Here is an 18,854-nt window from a genome sequence, read left to right as displayed (position 1 = left end):
GGAACCACCTTTGGGGAGACGGTAACAGTGTTCTGTATTCCTTCGGCATTGAGCCATGCCGGCTACATGACCACAGAGATGTCTTCAGCCAGCGCTGGCTCTTCGGCTTTGAAACGGAGATGAGCGCAGCCCCCTAGAGTCAGGAACAACTAGCACATATGTGCGAGGGGAATCTTTATCTTTACCTTACTTGGATCAGACCAAGACCTCTCAAATGCAACATTTATTTTGTCAGGGAGATCCATCAACCACAAGCAAAACAAAAGTGCATTAACTCGAAAATAGGCAATAATAGTCTATCATAAATTGATATTTGGGTTAAGGGTCCTTTGAACCAGAAAGCAGGTTGAACTTCAAAATTAGCAGAGATTGATAAGCAGGGAAGAGAAGCAAAGAATAAATGAACTGATGGTGGCTTGCAAATTAGTTGTTTGATCCCTGAATATTGGTGAATATTAAACTTGGCTTTGGGGTTATTTATTTATTTTGCTTTGTGCTTACGTCATATTGCTGTAGGTTATCATGAAGGCATTATAAATATCCAGTATTTGCTCTGTGTCCCAATAGAAACTGAACTTGTAAAGGGTGGGCTGGTGATGTTATATTACTGGCTGTTCAGGAAAGGAACAGCAAATTATGCCTTTTAAGTTTTCAAAGTTGTTAAACTTGTTTTGCAATGTAAGTTTCTATGCCTTACGTATTCCATCTTTCACACAGCAGTTTCTAACAGAGAAAGCGTTCTTATGCACAGGAGTTGCCCTTCATGGCAATAAAGCCCAGTAGGGTTAGCTCTTGCACTTATTGCCTTGGTAACCGTGGAAAAATGCAGTACAAAGTATTTAATTTAAAAGATTTATATGACTTGAACCCGTTAAACAATTCTGGGCAGCTTACAACAGCAAAAGGTAGTTACAAAAGCTAGTCGCAAAGATTAGTACAAATAATAATTAGATGCCATTTTTGTTATAATGCAAATTTAAAAAAGAATAAAAAGTAAAATGTTCAAGAAAGAAAGAATAAAAAGTTCAGGAAAGAAAGAATAAATAAGAAAAATAAGAGGTAAATCAAATGAAGGGGTAAATCTATATCTATATATCTACGGTATATCAGTTTCTATCTGTATCTATCTATACACACACGCGCACACACACACACACACACACAATTTACCCCTTAGTCAAAAGTATAAACAATTATATAAAGTAAAAAATAAAAAGTGCAGCAAATGATTAAAGAAAAATTAGAATACAGTAAAGGACAAGAAATGTAAGATTGTGTGTGTGTGTACATATATGTAAATTGTGTGTGTGTGTATACACACATTCATATATATGTATATCACAGTCATAAACAGTTTTAGTAACGCATTACCGTCTCTTAAAATAAAACAGATGACCTCTTCTTTCCATAAACTATTGATAAATGCATAAAGCCATATATTTTTGTTGAAAGGCTCTCCATCTACCACACCCTTTCAGTACAAGAATTCAAATTAAAACATCCAAGGCAAATACCCTCTAGTAACAGGTTCTGCCATCAAATCGCTTTTACCAGTAGAAAGTTTTTTCTACAATTCATTACAATCTGTTTTCCTTCAGCTTAACTTCCTTCTCTTCCATGTCACAATGTTCTGTGTGATCGCCCGTCAGATTGGAAGCAGCTCAGCCCATTGAATCTTTTTTCAAAGAGATTCTATGTCTGATTTCTATGTTTGTTTCCTTCTGCTGCAATTTCTTTGGTCTACTGGCATCACTAAGACATCATTAAGGCATCAGCCTAGAAACGCCAGTCACTCTTTGAACTTAGTCCAGTTCACAGGGTGGTTTTTGTGGGGAAAATAGGAGGAAGGAGTTATGAGATAGGTTCACCATCTTGAATTGTGTTTAAAAATAAAAATGGAGGCTAAAAATAAGTACTTTTTTGGGGAAAAAAACAACAAAGTGGTACCCTGAACTAGACCCGGTACTCCAGATACAATGGGACCAGAACAAGATGCATTGGAGCAACTACTTGTGCTTTATGAATTATATTTCGAGTGATGAAGTAATACTGAAGCCAAATAGCATAGCCCCCATCCTATAATTCTACATTTAATGTTTGTTTCCTTACTGAATCACTTTGCACTTCCTTTTGTTAAATTTCCTTCTGTTATTTTTACACATTAGAGTCTACGGTACTGACTTCTATCAACCCAGCCCAGATAATTACGGTAGCTTAAAGAGCAGTGAGTTCTGAAAGCCAGAACATTGAGTAAGTGAGTTTTTATTTAATAGGATTTTGTTTCTGTTATTTAGGATCTGCGCTATCCTATCCAATTCAGTTTCATCTGCCACTGTGATAAGCATTCCCCACTTTCACAAAAATATTGAAGAGTGAAGAACTAAGGATTGATTGTTGCAAGATGGCAATCTCCCGTTTGATGAGAAGACATTAGTGAAGCTCAGCTTATATTCACTTAATTATCATGCCATCCAACTCATATTTAATTCTCAGCATGTCTTAGGGTGCTTTGCAAGTGCTGTTCTGAAGTCAAGCTATATTATGTCTCTAGGATTACCCAATGTAAAATTAAGTTCAGACTGGCAAAATTTGTTTTTAATCCTTGCCAAATTCTAGTAATTACCATATTGTTTTTAATATGCTTACAGGTCAATCATCTTGCCCAAAGTATTTCCCTGATACCAATGGCACTATTCTGTTTTCTTGAAACTTTCTCTCCCTTTCTAAAAATTCTTGTTCCCTCCCAATCATCTAGCACTTCATTTCTTCCAAATTTTGCAAAGACCATCAGCCAATTCCCTTAGTATTCTATGGAGCAATCCACCAGGTGTAGCAAAACTCTGGTTTGTAGCACCACTTCTGGTGCCTATTATGTAGAATAGAAAACCACATAAATGAGCATAATTAAATGAATATAATGAAATTGATTTGTTTAACACAATTTAATATATTTTAAGTAATTAAATACATATTTAGTATATACATTTAATATACTCTCCCAGCATTGCTGACAATCAAGTATTGCTGCAAGTTGGTATGAAATTAAATTAATCTTAAATTTTCTGATGATCTGTAATGACTAGGATTATGCTGTTCTAAATATGGGTTATGATTGGTTTGCTCCTGACCTCTTTGTTGCTCCTCCTTACCTCGCTGCTTTACCGTGCCTAGCACAGTACGGAAATGGGAGCACACGTATGTTTGTGCTGAAAGGCAGCCACCCTGTGCGCATGAGCACGCCGGAAAGATGATCTTCCAGTTTGCACCAGCCACCTATTCTTCCAGTTTCTGGAATGCATGCACACGTGATGACCAGCTGGCCAGTGCGCATGTGCGTGCCGGAAACCAGAAGATCGTCTTCCCAACATGCGCATGCACACTAGGCGGCTGCTCTTCCGGTTTCTAGCACTCCCGTGCATGTGAAGACCAGCTGGCTAGCGTGCCAGAACCTGAAAGAGCAATGGGCACTGGCTCGCGTGCCCAGAGAGATGGCTCTGCATGCCACTTCCGGCATGCATGCCATAGGTTCGTCATCACGGCCTAGCACAATAATTAACACACGCATAAACACACAATGGTCCAATCATTTAACATTGGAGCCATTTCTCTAAAATCAGGGCCCATCAAAGAGTTGTGAAATGATTGGTAAGAGGCAACACAAATAAACAGCACTAACACCATAAAGTTACTTCTACTTCTCTGTAATGGCCTGCTCTCATTCTGTCTGAGTTGGGAGGTATACATGCTCCCCACCCCATGAGATTAAATTGGTCTCTGTTGCACTACTACAGAGCTTAGGATAAGAGTATAAAGGAGTCATGTTCACTCAAACCCAGAAAAGCCAGCTAAATTCCCCAAGAAGACAACGCGAACACAAGATATCTTCCATATGATTTCAGCCCAACATTTAAAGTTATTGTACTCTGTCATTAACATATCAGAAGCCACATTTGTTTAACCAGGCTGGAAAACCTAGAGTTGCTTGAACCAGAACCAAATTTAGACATGCCTTGCCTTGCTTAAAAAACATTGTCTTTGGATTAATGTACCTTAGGCAGAATGTGGTGCAAGGCCTGAATCCAGATCTGTAGATTTTATATTCTCCCAAAGGCTACTATTTTTCCACTAGGCAGAAATATTACAGGCATTATACATCCATATGATGCACATAAAAACTGGGTGGATAAAGATCTAATTCTAATTCTGACTTAAAACATGAAATCATCTGGGTGACCTTGGGCCAGTCACTTTCACTTAGCCCTACTAAGGAGGCAATGGCAGAAGCACTTCTGAAAAACTTTGCCATCAACACAACAAGGACTTATTTTTTCATTTTTCATTTTATTTCATTTTATAATTTATAGGCCGCCCTTTTCCCTGAGGGGACTCAGGGCGGCTTACATAAAATAAGGAAGGGGGGGTACGAGACAGTAAACGCAAAAAATACATAAAAGTAAAATAGTAAACAACATTCATTCATCATTCGGGTGGGGGCATATTATCTTTATCCCCAGGCCTGACGGGCTAGCCAGGTCTTAAGGGCTGTGCAGAAGGTCTGGACGGTGGTGAGGGTACGAATCTCCACGGGGAGATCGTTCCAAAGGGTCGGAGCTACTACTGAAAAGGCTCTCCTCCGTGTGGTTGCCAGTCGACACTGACTGGCAGATGGAACTCGGAGGAGGCCTAATCTATGCGATCTAATTGGTCGCAGGGAGGTGATTGACAGGAGGCGGTCTCTCAAGTACGCAGATCCACTACCATGGAGGGCTTTATGAGTGACAAGTAGCACCTTGAAGCGCACCCGGAGATCAACAGGTAGCCAGCGCAGGGAGGGGAGGATAGGTGTTATGTGGGCGAACCGAGGTGCACCCACAATCACTCGCGCGGCCGCATTCTGGACTAGCTGAAGTCGCCGGATGCTCTTCAAGGGCAGCCCCATGTAGAGCACATTGCAGTATTCCAGCCTAGAGGTCACAAGGGCCTGAGTGACTGTTGTGAGAGCCTCCCGGTTCAGGTAGGGTCGCAACTGGCGCACCAGGCGAACCTGGGCAAACGCCCCCCTGGTCACAGCCGTCAGGTGGTGGTCGAAAGTCAGCTGTGGATCCAGGCAATCTCCAAGAACCAGGAATTATTGAATGAAAAAAATAATTCTCTTATGTTGTAAGGTTAGTCCTTTTAAATGGGTTTTTTTTTTTCATTTCTATGAGCTCCTTTTACAATTATTTTCTTAGTGGACATCAAGAACAATGTGCTGCAGACAGCAAAGAAATCCAGATGTTTTTATCTTTCATTTTATCTTACATTTTCTTCATAGTGTGACTCCAGGAACTGCAGTTTCAAACCAAATTTTAATTAATCCAAGATTAGATTAACTGTTAATACTATAATAACATCCAAGGCATCTATCTATAGCAGTCTTCACTAACCTAGGGTAGTCCACTTGTACATTTGAGTGCAGGTGTTGTTGTTGGGGGCTCAGTGGTTAAGACGCTGAGCTTGTCGATCAGAAAGTTCGGCAGTTCAAATCCCTAGTGTCATGTAACGGAGTGAGCTCCCGTTGTCCCAGCTTCTGCCAAACCTAGCAGTTTGAAAGCATGAAAAAATGCAAGTAGAAAAATAGTAACGACCTTTGATGGGAAGGTAACAGTGTTCCGTGCGTCTGCGGCATTTGGTCATGCCGACCACATGACCACAGAGACATCTTCGGACAGCGCTGGCTCTTTGGCTTTGAAATGGAGATGAGCACCTCCCCCTGGAGTCAAGAACGACTAGCACATATGTGCGAGGGGAACCTTTACCTTTTTATTTGTGGTTTACTTTTCCTGAGCACCGATCATTAAGCTGTTGAGGGTATTTTTAAAAAGAAAGAAAGTACTATTCCTTCTGTTCGCGAGATGCTAGTTTTGTGGTTTAACAGCTAACCTCTACCTTCAGTGTCTTTTTTAATGGTTCTTGTACATAGGAAGGCAGCGAGAGAGTTAAGTCCTTTCCTATTGCAATGGAAAAGCTTCTTCCCAAGTTGCTTCTTTCTAAGGGAAACATGATCTGGAAAGGAAAGGGAGAGTTCAGCATGGCTCAGATTCAGGACTGTAGCCATGGCAGCTGAGCTTTATGGCTACACTAGTATATTACTTCCATTTGGTATTATTGGAGTCCTCCCTCCCAGACCCACCCACCCCCCAAAAAAGATTATCCCCAGTGAAGGAGGTCTATAGAAAGCGGGAACATTTCCTCCTTCTCCAACAGACTGTCATGATGCCTGCTTTCTCAGGGCCTCCTCCAGTATTCAAGACTGAGGTTTTATGAATGTGTTAGGTTCTCTGTTTTTCTCCATCTCATCCCCCATCAGCATGAGGCTGCCAGATGTCCTCATTAGAGCTAGCCCCAAGGGGTGAAGGAAAAGTTCCAAGGTCATTTGTGGATTAATCAGATTTGGTGACAAAAGAAAAGGAAATGGTTTAAATAGTCCCCTAGTAGTCTTTACCCAAGCTGAATTCCATAGTGGGGTATGTATGTGTGTATTTTCTGTCTCTCTCTGTTCCCCCGCCCCACCCCTTTTTCCTCATTATAGTAAATGAAAAAACTCTACTGGGTTATGGTAGATTGGGGGGGGGGGGGGACAATGCTGGAGCAGCAAACCCAAACTGAGTCAACCATTGAATTGGTTAACGGAATATCAAGTGACTTTCGAGAAAACTGAAGTGACCTTTTGCTGCTGAACCTATGCTTAAGCACCCTGATCCTCACTATTTTGATTTTCAGTGACAAAACTATACAGTTAAATATACAGGAAGTATGCAAGTGGTCTTGGGAATGTGCCATTAGCTGGGCTTATAAAACATAATAGTCCATGTGTCATGGTTTCTGGAGTAAACAGATTGGATCTATTTATAAATTATAAAATATTAAACCATAAACAATGATTTATAAAACACCAACGCTATAAATATATAATTATAATTGTATGCAATAATGATATATAATTATATGTCAAGATGAAGAAATTCTAGAACCCATTTGAAAGATGTTATATTGGGGGGGGTGTTATAACTTGCTTTGCATTTAGGAGCTCAAGAAAACATACATATCATTACAATTCCCCCACAATCCTGCAAGGCAGGCTGGGTTAAGAGAATATGAGAGGGTGAGTTCATATGGCTTGAGGCTGGATCTCAACCGAAAGAATTATTGGGACTCACTTGCCACAGGGTGTTCATCAGCTTTGGCATCAGTACCAGTTGTTGTCCAGATACTCTGTTTCCCCAAAAATAAGACCTCTCCAGATAGTAAGACTAATCGAGCTTTTGAATGCATGAGTGAAAATAAGCATTTCTCTGAAAAAAGCCCTCCCCTAAAATATTTAAACGCATGCACGGCCGATCCCCGCCATTTCCTTGGGGTGGGGGAATGCCCCACGTGCCCCACATGCCCCTGCCATCCACACGGAATGGCGTCGCAGAGGCCGCTTCCGCAAACCCTACCTACACACCCCTTCTCTTAGTGGCGGCCGCAAAAAGAGCAGCAGGCCCAGCAATGCCAGGGCTGGCAAGAATGTGCCAGAAACAGAGACAGAACATCTGGCTCTCTCTGGATCAGCTGATCCATGGGCCGAGGTTGAGGGGTGTCCTGCACCTCAAAAATAATAAGACCTGCCTGAAAATAAGGCCAAGCGCTTATTTCGGGGATCAAAAGAAAATAAGACCTTGTCTTATTTTCAAGGAAACGCAGTACAAAAATCAATAACCTTCTGAGAGCTTCAAACTGAGGACATCATGCTAAGTTATGGTTCAAATATAATGTCTTAAATAACCTATAATTGGCTATGCATCTCTATCCAGTGAACTAAACCAAAATGTTACAGCGATGTTTTTGTTTGCATGTTTATATGCCATCTACTTCCAAATGACTCTTATCAGCTTGCTTAATTTATTGGATGCCTTCCAAACAGTCTTAATTCCTGGCAATTGCCTAGACAAGTCCTGCATTTTTCTTGGCAAGATTTTTCAGAAGTGGTCTGTCCTTGCTTCCTTCTTCCTAAGATTAAGAGAGAGAGAGAGAGACTGATCAAAGGTCAGCCAGCCAGCTTTGTGCCTAGGTTTTCTCCACTTCTAATCTAACATCTTAATCACTTGACCAAACTGGCTTTCCTAAACATTTACATTTTAAGAAACTAGCTGGTTTTTATATTATTGTATTCTTATACATATATAGACATAGGTATATGTACATGCACACAGACAGACACACACACACAGATACACACAAACATCTACTGAATATATAAACATTAAAGACCAGCAGCATAAAACCTTTGCATTACTGTATAGTAAAACCTAGGTAAAAAATGGGGTTTTAAGCCATTCCTAATCTCTTGTATCAAAACATAGCACGCCAACTGCACCAAGAAATATTTTAGCTACTAAAAATAATGTTTCTATTTTTATATAATACAACATAATAAATATTATCTCTTGCCCATTCTATATTTTTTGCTGAAATAGATGTGTCTTATCTACTTCAGTGAAACTTGGAAATCTTGAGGAGGATAAAAATTGTGAATTATTTGCAAATAGAGGATAAATAATAATGGCACAATTTTGTGTGATATGTGAATGGGTGATTAATATAAAATTGATGTATTATTGAAGAAAGGAATTTGCCTGAAGGCAGCATAATTGTATCAATCCTTTCCAGGTCCTATGATTGAGATGTTGATAATTTAATGACCATGTTTCTATTTTTGAGCCTTCAAGAGTCATGCTGTTGAAAACTATTAGCAGCATTGACCACATGGCGGTTTGATCAATTACTGTAATCCAGTATAGTAGATGAATTACAAAACCATTTGGCACAAAGAAAACAAACAATATTCACAAACCTTGATTTCCTTATTGGCTAATAAAAAAAGCCACTTCGCAAAACACAACAAATATTCTGAAGATAAAGAATTTTTTTTTAAAGCTAAGCAAGCTGCCACAGAGATGTTCACAAATCCTAATTTATTCTTGTTCTTGGTAACTCTTAGATATGTGGCAGTCCTTTTGGCTGGCAGCAAATTGGGCAAAGGTTCAGAGAGGGATGATTGTGAGTCATAAGAGAAGTGTGGAATAGTGAGTAAGGCAGTGTTTCTCAATGTTGGCAATTTTAAGATGTGGGTACCTCAACTTCCAGAATAGTGATTCACAGAATTTTGGGAGCTGAAGTCCACGCATTTCAAAATTGCCAAAATTGAGAAATATTGGGATCAAGTGTTGGACTAGAACAGGAAAACCTAGATTGATTCTATCCTTAACCGTGGAAACATGACTTTCAGCTAGATACTCTGCCTACCACCCTGGGAAAAACTGGAGGAGGAAATACCACATTGATTTCTTGGGCAAAAGGTGTGATAAAAATCTAACAAAATAAATAAATGACAGTAGGCCTCTCCAGGAGTATACATATTTCGGGCTGTGGTTCTCTGGAGACTTGAACCTAGGATAATGTTTATAATGGACTATGCTGCTTTTTCAGAGATATGTAGTTTCATTCTCTTCTATCATCTACTAGTTGATAACCCGGCTTTGCCCGGGTATTTATTTATAGGAGGGAAATGTTTCGACCAAACGTAATTTCTAATAAAATCCAATATTGGATTTTCCCCCTTGCCAGAAGGAACCCCCTTGTGGAGTACTGTGAAGCTGTTACCATGGCAACTGCACTGTACAGTAGAATCCAGTATGGCACAACAGGCTCTACCTTAATAGAACACACACCTTGAGGGGTGTGAGGGGTGTCTTACCCCCACAGTATTTTTCTCCAGAGAGTAAGTCATCTGTGTACCAAGGTTTGGTTGAAATTGCTCGAGGTGTTCAAGAGTTATGCTGGAAAACACACACATACACACACACACTTATATAGAGAGAGATAAGATTTTAGTGTGTGGTTCCTGATCTTTTGTACCCATTCTATAGCCAACATAGTGTAGTGATTAAGGTGCTGGGCTAGGAAGTCTCAGGTTCAAGAACCTCCTCAAACATAAACTCGTTGGGCCTATGACTTTCCTTCATCCCAACCTGTCTCACAGGCTTATTGTACCTGCTGCCTTAACTAAATCCATGGAGGGTGAGAGGTAGAGCCTATGAGTGAGATAGGGTTGAACATGATTAGTTTGGAGATCATTTAATATTAGACAACCCCAATGTAGTTGGATCAATTCCTTTCTCAAGGAACAGTTTGGTACTCTGCAGACACTTAGGCTTCAGTCCTGTGTCGAATTCCTTGGGTATATTTCACAGTCTGTGGGACTTGCTTACTTGTGTAGACAAGCATAGAACTGTCTCTGCACAATGAAATGTACACTAACCACATGCAACAGGTTATGACTGTGGGATTGGTAGAAAAAAGGCAGCCTCTAATAGCATACTTAAATTACACACATAAATTTAGAATGTAAACTTGCAGGAGGGTTGAATAATTTTTATTAATCTATGTTTTAAAGTATGCAACATCATATTTTAAAAGCAGTTAATAAACATAACAGTACCTGTAGATCATTTTAATAAGACACTAGTGTTGATATTTTTTTGTTATTCAGACTAATAGTTTCCCTTCCAAATAGAATCCAGGGACATTTTGCAAACACAATTTCCAAACTGCAAGAGTTCTTTCATCTTTATAATAATCTGAAGCAGGTCATTATTATCTTTTCCACATACTGTGCTTTGCCAGAAACATTTATTGATTTGCCCAAGACCACCTAATGAAGTCCATGGTTGAACTGTCATTTGAACCTTTGGCTGTCATTTCAATATTCTTTCTGCATTTCAGGTGGGGAGGGATGTTATTCGTAACGTACTATCCGTTTATCTTATGACTGCATCTGCATTATGGAACTTTCGCACTTATCCTAATACTGAAATTGATCTACTCTGACCTTTGAAAAATATAGCTTATTTTATTTGCTAGCGTGATTGTTGTCTGGGATTCAGTGGTCTATTTATTGCATTTCTGCTTGAAATCTTAGAGAGATAGTCCTTTGGGTAACTGAAGCTTTTTGAATTAATTTGTAGCCCCTCCTGCCACTCTACTGAAAAGACACGTTCAGGTAAGGACCAACATTCTATCTCTCTGGGTTCCTGTGTATTAGTGATGCGCAAAATGTTGGCATGTTTGAGGTAAATCAAATTGTGTTTGCTTTGCCAGTGCTCAGAGCTGGCACATACATATTTGGTCTAGGCATATACTGGGAGTGTGCTCAGAGTGACAGGAAAAAAGAGATTTAAAAAAAATACAAAATCTAGGTAGAAAGATGTGGTACATTTGAATTATAGCACAGCAGTGAAGGGGAAAGTCTGAAAGGAATGTGTGGGCTGGTCAGATATATGCTGCTCATGAATTCAAGCAGAGCAGCTTAAAGGAAATACAAGGATGGCACAGGGTAGACTGGCACACAGGTGGTGCAGGGAGGGGCAAGGAAGGCTTGCCCCACTCACCTTGTTTAAGTCCTCTAGAGGTTTTGTTGGCAATGGATGATCCAAAGTGGTCTGGGTTTGAGATCAGTCAGATCACATGCCAGTTAGAAGTTGAGTTGAACTTCTGATCCAAGCCACAATGTGTTTCATGTACTCCCTTAATACGCAGTTGAGAAGTCCTTTTACACATGGGTTCACAGGTTTAGCCAAATTGCTCAGAGACTTTTTTTTTCTGTTCCCGTGATTAGCAGTAAGCCCAGGAGTTACGGCTTTGTTTTCCTGTTGTTGTTTTTTTGTCTTTTGTCTGACCTATTCTCTTACCTGTTGTGCAGCATACCTAGACTCCTATTCATTATAGGAAAGCCAACTGGCGAGAGCTGGACCTACTGTGTTTCCTCTGTAATCTCTAGCTGCAAAAGGGATCTCTGGGTGACATTTGGCAACCCCAGCTCCAGCCTTTATACTCGTGCTGAATTGGAGCTTTCTAGAATGTTGTGCTGACACACAAAGGATAAAACATTGCACATGTTTGATTGCATGGAACGGCTGTCTAGCATTCTCTGGAGTCTCCCACAGAGTCTGCTTAGGAACAGCGGGATAATGCTGCTTTTTTTGAGAGACTGAACTGGATTTATAGGAGGTGTCCGGTGTAATAGAGGTCATACTTTATGCTAATTAAGAATTCCTTTGGCTGCACATTATTTTTACAGTGGTAGCATGCTCAAAAGTCACTGGTGAGATTTAGCCAAGAAAGACTTGGGTCTGCAGCTTATCTGGATGCAAAACCACAACCTGTCAGGACAGGTTGAAGTATTTTGCCTTCCGTTCTTTTCCAGAGCAAACCTTGTTAACCAGCTCTGATTATTTTTGTTTGCTTTCCCCAGGCTGATGCGGTCTTTCCAACTGCAGCAGCCACAGCAGCAGCATCACCAGGGTGCAGTAACCATGGCAAGGCTCGTTTCGAGTGTTGAAAACATTACTCTGGATAGGTAGAATTTTCTCCTGGGTGGGTGTTTTATTCAGCAAGAGAAAGAGAGAGGAGGGGGGAGGAAGAGAGAGTGATCTCAGCCAGCCGTGAGTCATCCTGCAGAGATGAGAGAAAGAAGCAGAAAAATCGACCCTGTAATAATAATAACAACAAGCCCCACTTTATTAGTTCTCTGCAGAAGGAGCAGCTTTGGATGTGTTTGTGTGTGTTATGCTATGCTGACAAGTCTTAAGGCAAGAGGGTGCAGACTCAGGAAAAGAGCCTGGATGTACGTGTGTATGTATGTATATGTGTTATGCTATGCTGACAGGTCTTAAGGCAAGAGGGCGCAGAACCAGAAAAAAGAGGCTCCTCAACCCAATAAAATGCTCCCAGCCCCCCCTCCTCTCCCTTCCCACCGAGCCTTGTCCTATTGTCGACAGGAGGCAACCACAGCTGTGGGCCACGGGTGTCCCCCACCCCTCCCCCCTAAAGAATCGCAGATTTAGTTGCTCCAGGGCCTTTTTCGCCTGCAACAATCTCCCCCCACTCCCTACCCCCACCCCGCCCGTCTTCCAGCTGCTCGCTTCCAGTGGCGCCGGAGGGGCTCAAGGCGCGCGAGGAATGGGAAAGCGGGGAGGGGGGGGCGAGAGGCCGGTGGAAAGCCCTGCATTCCCGCTGGCCTTGTTCAAGAACCCTCCCCCTCCCAGGAATGAAGAGCCCCCTTATTTTTGGAACGGGCAGCTTCTCTGAGGCGGAACTCCCCCCCCCCCATCCTCGCCCCTCCCCAGGAAGACGGGAAAAGACCGCAGCTGTGGAGGGCAGCCGGAGTAGTTGTAGAGGCCGCTCCCCCACCCTCACTCGCGTGGGGAGGAGAGAATCGGGCGAGCTCTCCCCCCCCCCCCTAATTCTCAGCGCGCGTTTGTGTCTGGCGGAGGGAGACGGCGCGTTTGTGCCGGTCTCCATGGCAGTGGGGGGGTTTATGTGGGCGGAGTGGTCGGGTCCGCACAGCGGCTCTCGGAGCGCGGCTCTCCCCCCGCCCCCTCCACTGTCCCCTCCCTTCCGTGTGTTTGTGTCAGCCTGGTCGCGGCGGCGAAGGCAGCTGAGCGGGAGGCTGCCTGGGGACGCGCGGCTCTTGGTCGGTCGGCTGGCCGCGCCACGGTCGCCCTTCCCGCCTGGGCTGCGCTCCAGACATGGGTGACCCGTAGCAGCCGACGCGCCTGGGCGGTTGGCTTAGGCGGGGGAGGGGAGTTGGGGGCGGCGGCGGCCGTCATGGCGGTCATAGTGGAGTCGCGGCCGGAGCTGGTGGGGAAGCGGTTCTTGTGCGCCGCCGCCGGGGGAGAGGAGCCTCGGGTGGACGGGCGTTGGAGAGCCGGCGTCATCCGCACCGTCTCCCACCGGGACTCGCGCAGCCCCGAGTTGTCGGTAAGCCGCGGGGGGGGGGGGGCGTCCTCCGTCCCAAAGGGGGGGTCCCGGAGGGGGGGGGACCCAGACAGCAGCCTGGATTCCCCGCCCTGGAAAGCTTCGGACCGTTTTCCCCTTCCATGATGGGAGCCTCTCAGGGCCGGAGGAGAAAGGGGAGCGACAAACACCACCACCGCCCCCGCCGATCTCCGGGGCCTGCCCGTGGCGCGCGTGCCTTGAGTGGGGGGAGGCAAGTGGAGGTAGTAACAAGACACTCCCCCCTTTTGCTCCTGGAGGAGGAGGGCGGATAAAAGGGCGACCAGGGAGCTTAAAACATAACACATCCGCTCCGATTTCCCCTTTTCTAGGCCCCGGACACGGGGGGAGAGAAAGAAGGGGGCTTACGGTGGTGAGCCGTGGGGAGGAAATCTCCTTTTTTCGCTTCTCCCCCATCTGATTTAATCTGGGTGGAAGAGAGCGGCTCGCGGTGTTGCCAGTGTTTTGTGCCATTTTTTGAACACGTACAGCTCCAATCGTGGATCCAGGAGGATAAAAATTAAAAGTGGCTTTCGTATAGAAGGAATATGGGGATATAGAATTCTTTATCTATATCCCCAAGTGTGATTTTCACGGCTATAAAAATGGCATTTAAGTAGATGAAGCCCCTTTCTCATACTGATGTTAATGCATCTAAAAAAAAGATTGTAAGTTTTCTTTTACAGATTTGGGGAATTGTTCATAGAAACAGCCTAAGAATGGAAGCGAGAAAGATGTCTTTGGTGCATAGGCTCTCAGTGTACATAAAAAGACATGAAAAAATACATTTCGTCAAGGTACAACACTTAGTGATAGTCATAGGGTACAAATAAGCAATCAGGAAACAATCCATATCAATATAAAATTGAGGATACAAGCAGCAAAGTTATTTAGGGGAGTGGGGGGAGGTTTCGAGAAACACTTCTTGAACGTTAATTCAATACAGTTGTGTAGTGCAGATCCTATGTGGTTATTGAGAACTGCTTTGATTTATTTTCTTACTGAAGGATTATTTGACTCCTGTTCCAGCCACAGTCAACTGATCAATTGATTGCATTGTTAATACTTAGAAAACACAGGCACAGACACTTTTTAAAAAATGTGGGGGTTATGTAGGCAATTTTCAATTGAAGAAGTCATTGCTCGTTTTAAGTACTATGTCCTGTTGCTAGTGTTTTCCTAATGGGTGTAGGAATGTGCATGTGGAGAGAGAGAGTGAGTGAGTCAGAATATATTTGTGTGGGGGAAGGGCAGAAAAGCAATAATTCCCCCTCTATGTGTATGCATGTGTGTAATATGCACATGAAATTTGAATATATCCACATTTTCACCTTCATTTTTAATAGTTTTAAGAATTTTGTTACATTCTAGCACTTAGTATCACAGCTGTAAAATTGTAAAATATTTTGTATTATTTTAAAAACCGATTTCATTATTTTAGTCTCTTAACTGCTTATTTTTTATATTAGTCACCATATCTAAATAAAGTGAATTTATTAGATTTGGATATTTGATTCATAGCTGGAAGTATGATTTTTTTAAAAAATAATAAAGGGTGCATGTGCCTTTGTATTATATTGCAATGAGAATTTTTAATATTGTTCTCAGATTCTAAACTATTTACATTTTAGTGCAAATTTAGGTAAATACATATATATAGAGAGTAATCTGAGTTAGGGGTAGTTGAATATTAATATCTTTAAATAGTTTGCTGTTTGGCTCTAATCTAGGGCTAAATACAGAAATATTTGAATGAAATATTTGGTCAGGGAAATAGGTCCTAACCATAAAATTTCAAAAAGCTTGCGTCTGAATACATATATGCAGTGGACGTTTATTCAAGCTAATTACTTCATTAGTAATAATAACTTCCTGTCCCTGTGAAATAGAGGGTGGTTCTTAAATTTGATGTCAGTGTCTAGCCTGGGAATTCTGTGCCTTCAGAATAGTTAAAGAAGAATTATATTAATATAATGGTTATATAGCTAGAGTTATAGGAATGGACAAGAGATGACCTTATTTATGTACTTAACATTGCATTTATAATAGGTATTTCTACTCAACAATACAGACCACTGGGAGAACTTCTTTTTGTTAAGTGGGTGTAGGATTGTAAATCTTGTAATTTGAGCATTATTCCATTTATAATCCTGAGATAGAAGTGATAGACGTGCTCATATTCCAAGAAGTATGTAAAAATTATACAAGATACAAAGTACTACTAGTTGGGTAGCGAAGAAGTCATGAGCTCTGTTGATTGCAAATTCACAATGTATGCATGTGCTTACACAGTAGTTATGACTACTGTAGTTGTGTCCTAATGAAGTAACAATATTTTTATAGTAATACTGTACTTGGTGGTTAAACATAGAAATCGAAGAATATGCTTTTCTCACAATCGATGGATTTACCTTGAGACAAAATGGCTTTGTAGCAATTAAGTGTCTATATTTCTCGGAAAATGCTCTACATTTCTTGTGGCTAGAACCTTGCATATGACTGCCAGATAAAAAAACATGGATATTTTGAAAGTTAACTTTTAAGAAAAATGCATTAAAAAACTTTGGAGTACAGATTAATAATTACTGGTATAGACTAGTGAGAAAACTATGTCCCTATTGTTGGAATGTAAAAAAGCAGGGATGGGGGGGTTTCATTCTCTGGAAGCTGTAATAATTGAATGCTGTCAAGGGTGGAGCATCTTTACTAATACGTATAGGTTCCATTCTTAGGCTGTTTGTCTCAATAATTCCAAAATCTGTAAAGAAAACTTAAATCTTTTTAGGTAGGTACATTAATATCAGGATGGGAGATAGCTTCATTTACTTAAATACCATTTTTATAGCAATGAAAAGTATGGCCTGCTTTTGTGAGTTTTCACTCTGTTGGATGTAAGCTACAGTATCAAAAAATCAAAAGCATTAAAACCAGCTGTGCCTGACTTCCTTAATTTTTTTTCTGGATCATTATTTTTGTTTGCTTTGTAGGAGTTTTTTTGTTGTTGTTCTATTCATGAAGCCATTAGAAACATACTGTGGAATATTGTAAATTCAGAGAAAGATGTATATATTACTATTTCCTTTTCATTTTTAAAATATATTTTCATTTCCTGTGTTGTCTGGTAGCTGTCAGTGGGATGCTAATGTGCTGTAATAAGGAGGATGGCCAAACCAGCTGGCAGTGATCATTCCACTGCTGGCATTCACTTTCTGGAAAATAAGCATGTTCTCTTTGTACTGCACATACTTTTCCATGATCCAGAATTTGGAATTCTTAATCATCTTCATCTTTCTTTATAAATTGTCATCGAAATGTGATATAAGGAGAGTATGCATGTACCACTAAATTTAGGCAACAGTATAAACCTCAAGAATGGATATTACATTTGTGCTAATAATTCTGTTCAGAGAATTGTCTGACTAATTTTGATCTTGATCCCCCACTCTTGGAGTTTGGAAAATGGACAATTGAACAAGTAGCCAGGAACAAGTAAAGTAGTATCCAGACGGGATCTGGATCTCATAGCATATATATTGCGGGTAATTACAAGGCTGAAAACAAGGCTTGTCTTCCTGACCATATGATGAAACAAATCCCTTCATTAGGACAACTCACACTGAGCAAATCTCCAAAAACTACTGTTTACAGTAAAATGTAAACAAAGCATAAAGTGATGATGGAAAAACAAACATCAGCTCTTTTTCCTTCTCTCCCCTTCTTGTCTACAGTAATTATATATATATATATATATATATATATATATATATATATATATATATATATATATATATATATATATATATATATATATTATATGCCACCCATTTCCCCTACAAGGTGGACTACAAGATGTATTACAGTGGTACTGAAATGTTTGTGACACCTTTTGCATTTCCAATGCTTTGCATAAATATGACCTAAAATAGGATCTCTTCTGCATAGTCCTAAAACTAGATAAAGACAACCCACCCAAAGAAATGTGTCAAAGGTTATTATGCTTGTTCATTTATTTATTGAGGAAATTGATCCAAGGTACATACTTGTGTATGTCAAAAGCATGTGAATCTCTAAATTTAGCAATTCATTGGGAGGGGAAATTATAGCTAAGTGTTTCAATCAATGGGGTGACAAATCAAATGGGAGTATGGAATGTCCTACCTTGTTTAAAAAGTAGAATTCTAAGTATTCACCATCAAAGTCCAGTCTTTATAACACAGTTGGAAGTGTGTCATGGATCAAGCAAAGGAGATTTCTGAGGACCTCTGAAATGCAGTTGATCTTCACTAGCTAGAAAAGTTTACAAAACTATTTCCAAAGAGTTTGGACTTCAGCAGTCCACTATTAGATAGAGTGTGTATAAATGGAGGCAACCACCACCACCACCACCCCTATCTTCCCAGGAATGTTCAACTAACCAAAATCATCAAACGCAAGAGGTATAGTATATCCAGGAGGTCTCAAAGGACTTCAGGGAACCACAGGTCTCTCTTGCATTGGTGAATATCAGTATTCATGAAATCACCAGTAAGGGAATGTTGAACAACAATAGTATGTTGTTGGCAGGGTCCTAAGGAAAAAAGCTAATCTTCAAAAAGAACATTGTTGCCTATGTACAATTTGTGAAACAAATGTGGATAAGCTAAAAGTCTATTGGAAGAAGACTGAATGGGTGAGACCAAAATAGAGCTCTTTGGCTTGAATAAAAAAGCTTTGTTTGGTGAAAGGCAAACATTGCTTTCCAGCATAAGAACCTTATCTCATGTCTGAAACATGATGGTCACAGTATCATGTTTTGGGTCTGTTTACTGCCTTTAGATAGGATGGCTTACTATAATCAATGAAACATGAATTCTGAATTGTAGCAGCAAACTCCATAGGAGAAAATATCAGGGTATCAGATGTCCCTGAAATAAACTCCAAGTGAAAGTGGACCATGCAGCCAAGGCAGTGACCCAAAAGATATCAGTCAAAAGAGAAAATGTTTTTAGAGTGGC

At 41.0% G+C, this 18,854-nt stretch overlaps 1 protein-coding gene across 3 annotated transcripts in view; it reads left to right on the top strand.

Annotated features, from left to right (window-relative positions):
- Positions 1–18,854, top strand: part of JMJD1C (jumonji domain containing 1C) — a 130,873-nt gene that overhangs the window by 3,812 nt on the left and 108,207 nt on the right. Inside the window, exon 1 of one of the 3 annotated variants that reach the window (XM_032232311.1) lies at positions 13,491–13,845. The exons of 1 other annotated variant lie outside the window; for it this stretch is intronic. In XM_032232311.1, the coding sequence (XP_032088202.1) occupies positions 13,693–13,845 (153 nt within the window). In that variant the 5' untranslated portion in view covers positions 13,491–13,692. Of the gene's footprint in view, positions 1–13,490; positions 13,846–18,854 lie in introns of those variants that run through there. One more of the 3 variants, XM_032232309.1, reaches the window with a different exon arrangement.

This window comes from Thamnophis elegans, chromosome 15 (genome assembly GCF_009769535.1).
Source record: "Thamnophis elegans isolate rThaEle1 chromosome 15, rThaEle1.pri, whole genome shotgun sequence".
Lineage (NCBI taxonomy): Eukaryota > Metazoa > Chordata > Lepidosauria > Squamata > Colubridae > Thamnophis > Thamnophis elegans.
This window is presented reverse-complemented; position numbering and strand designations above follow the sequence as displayed.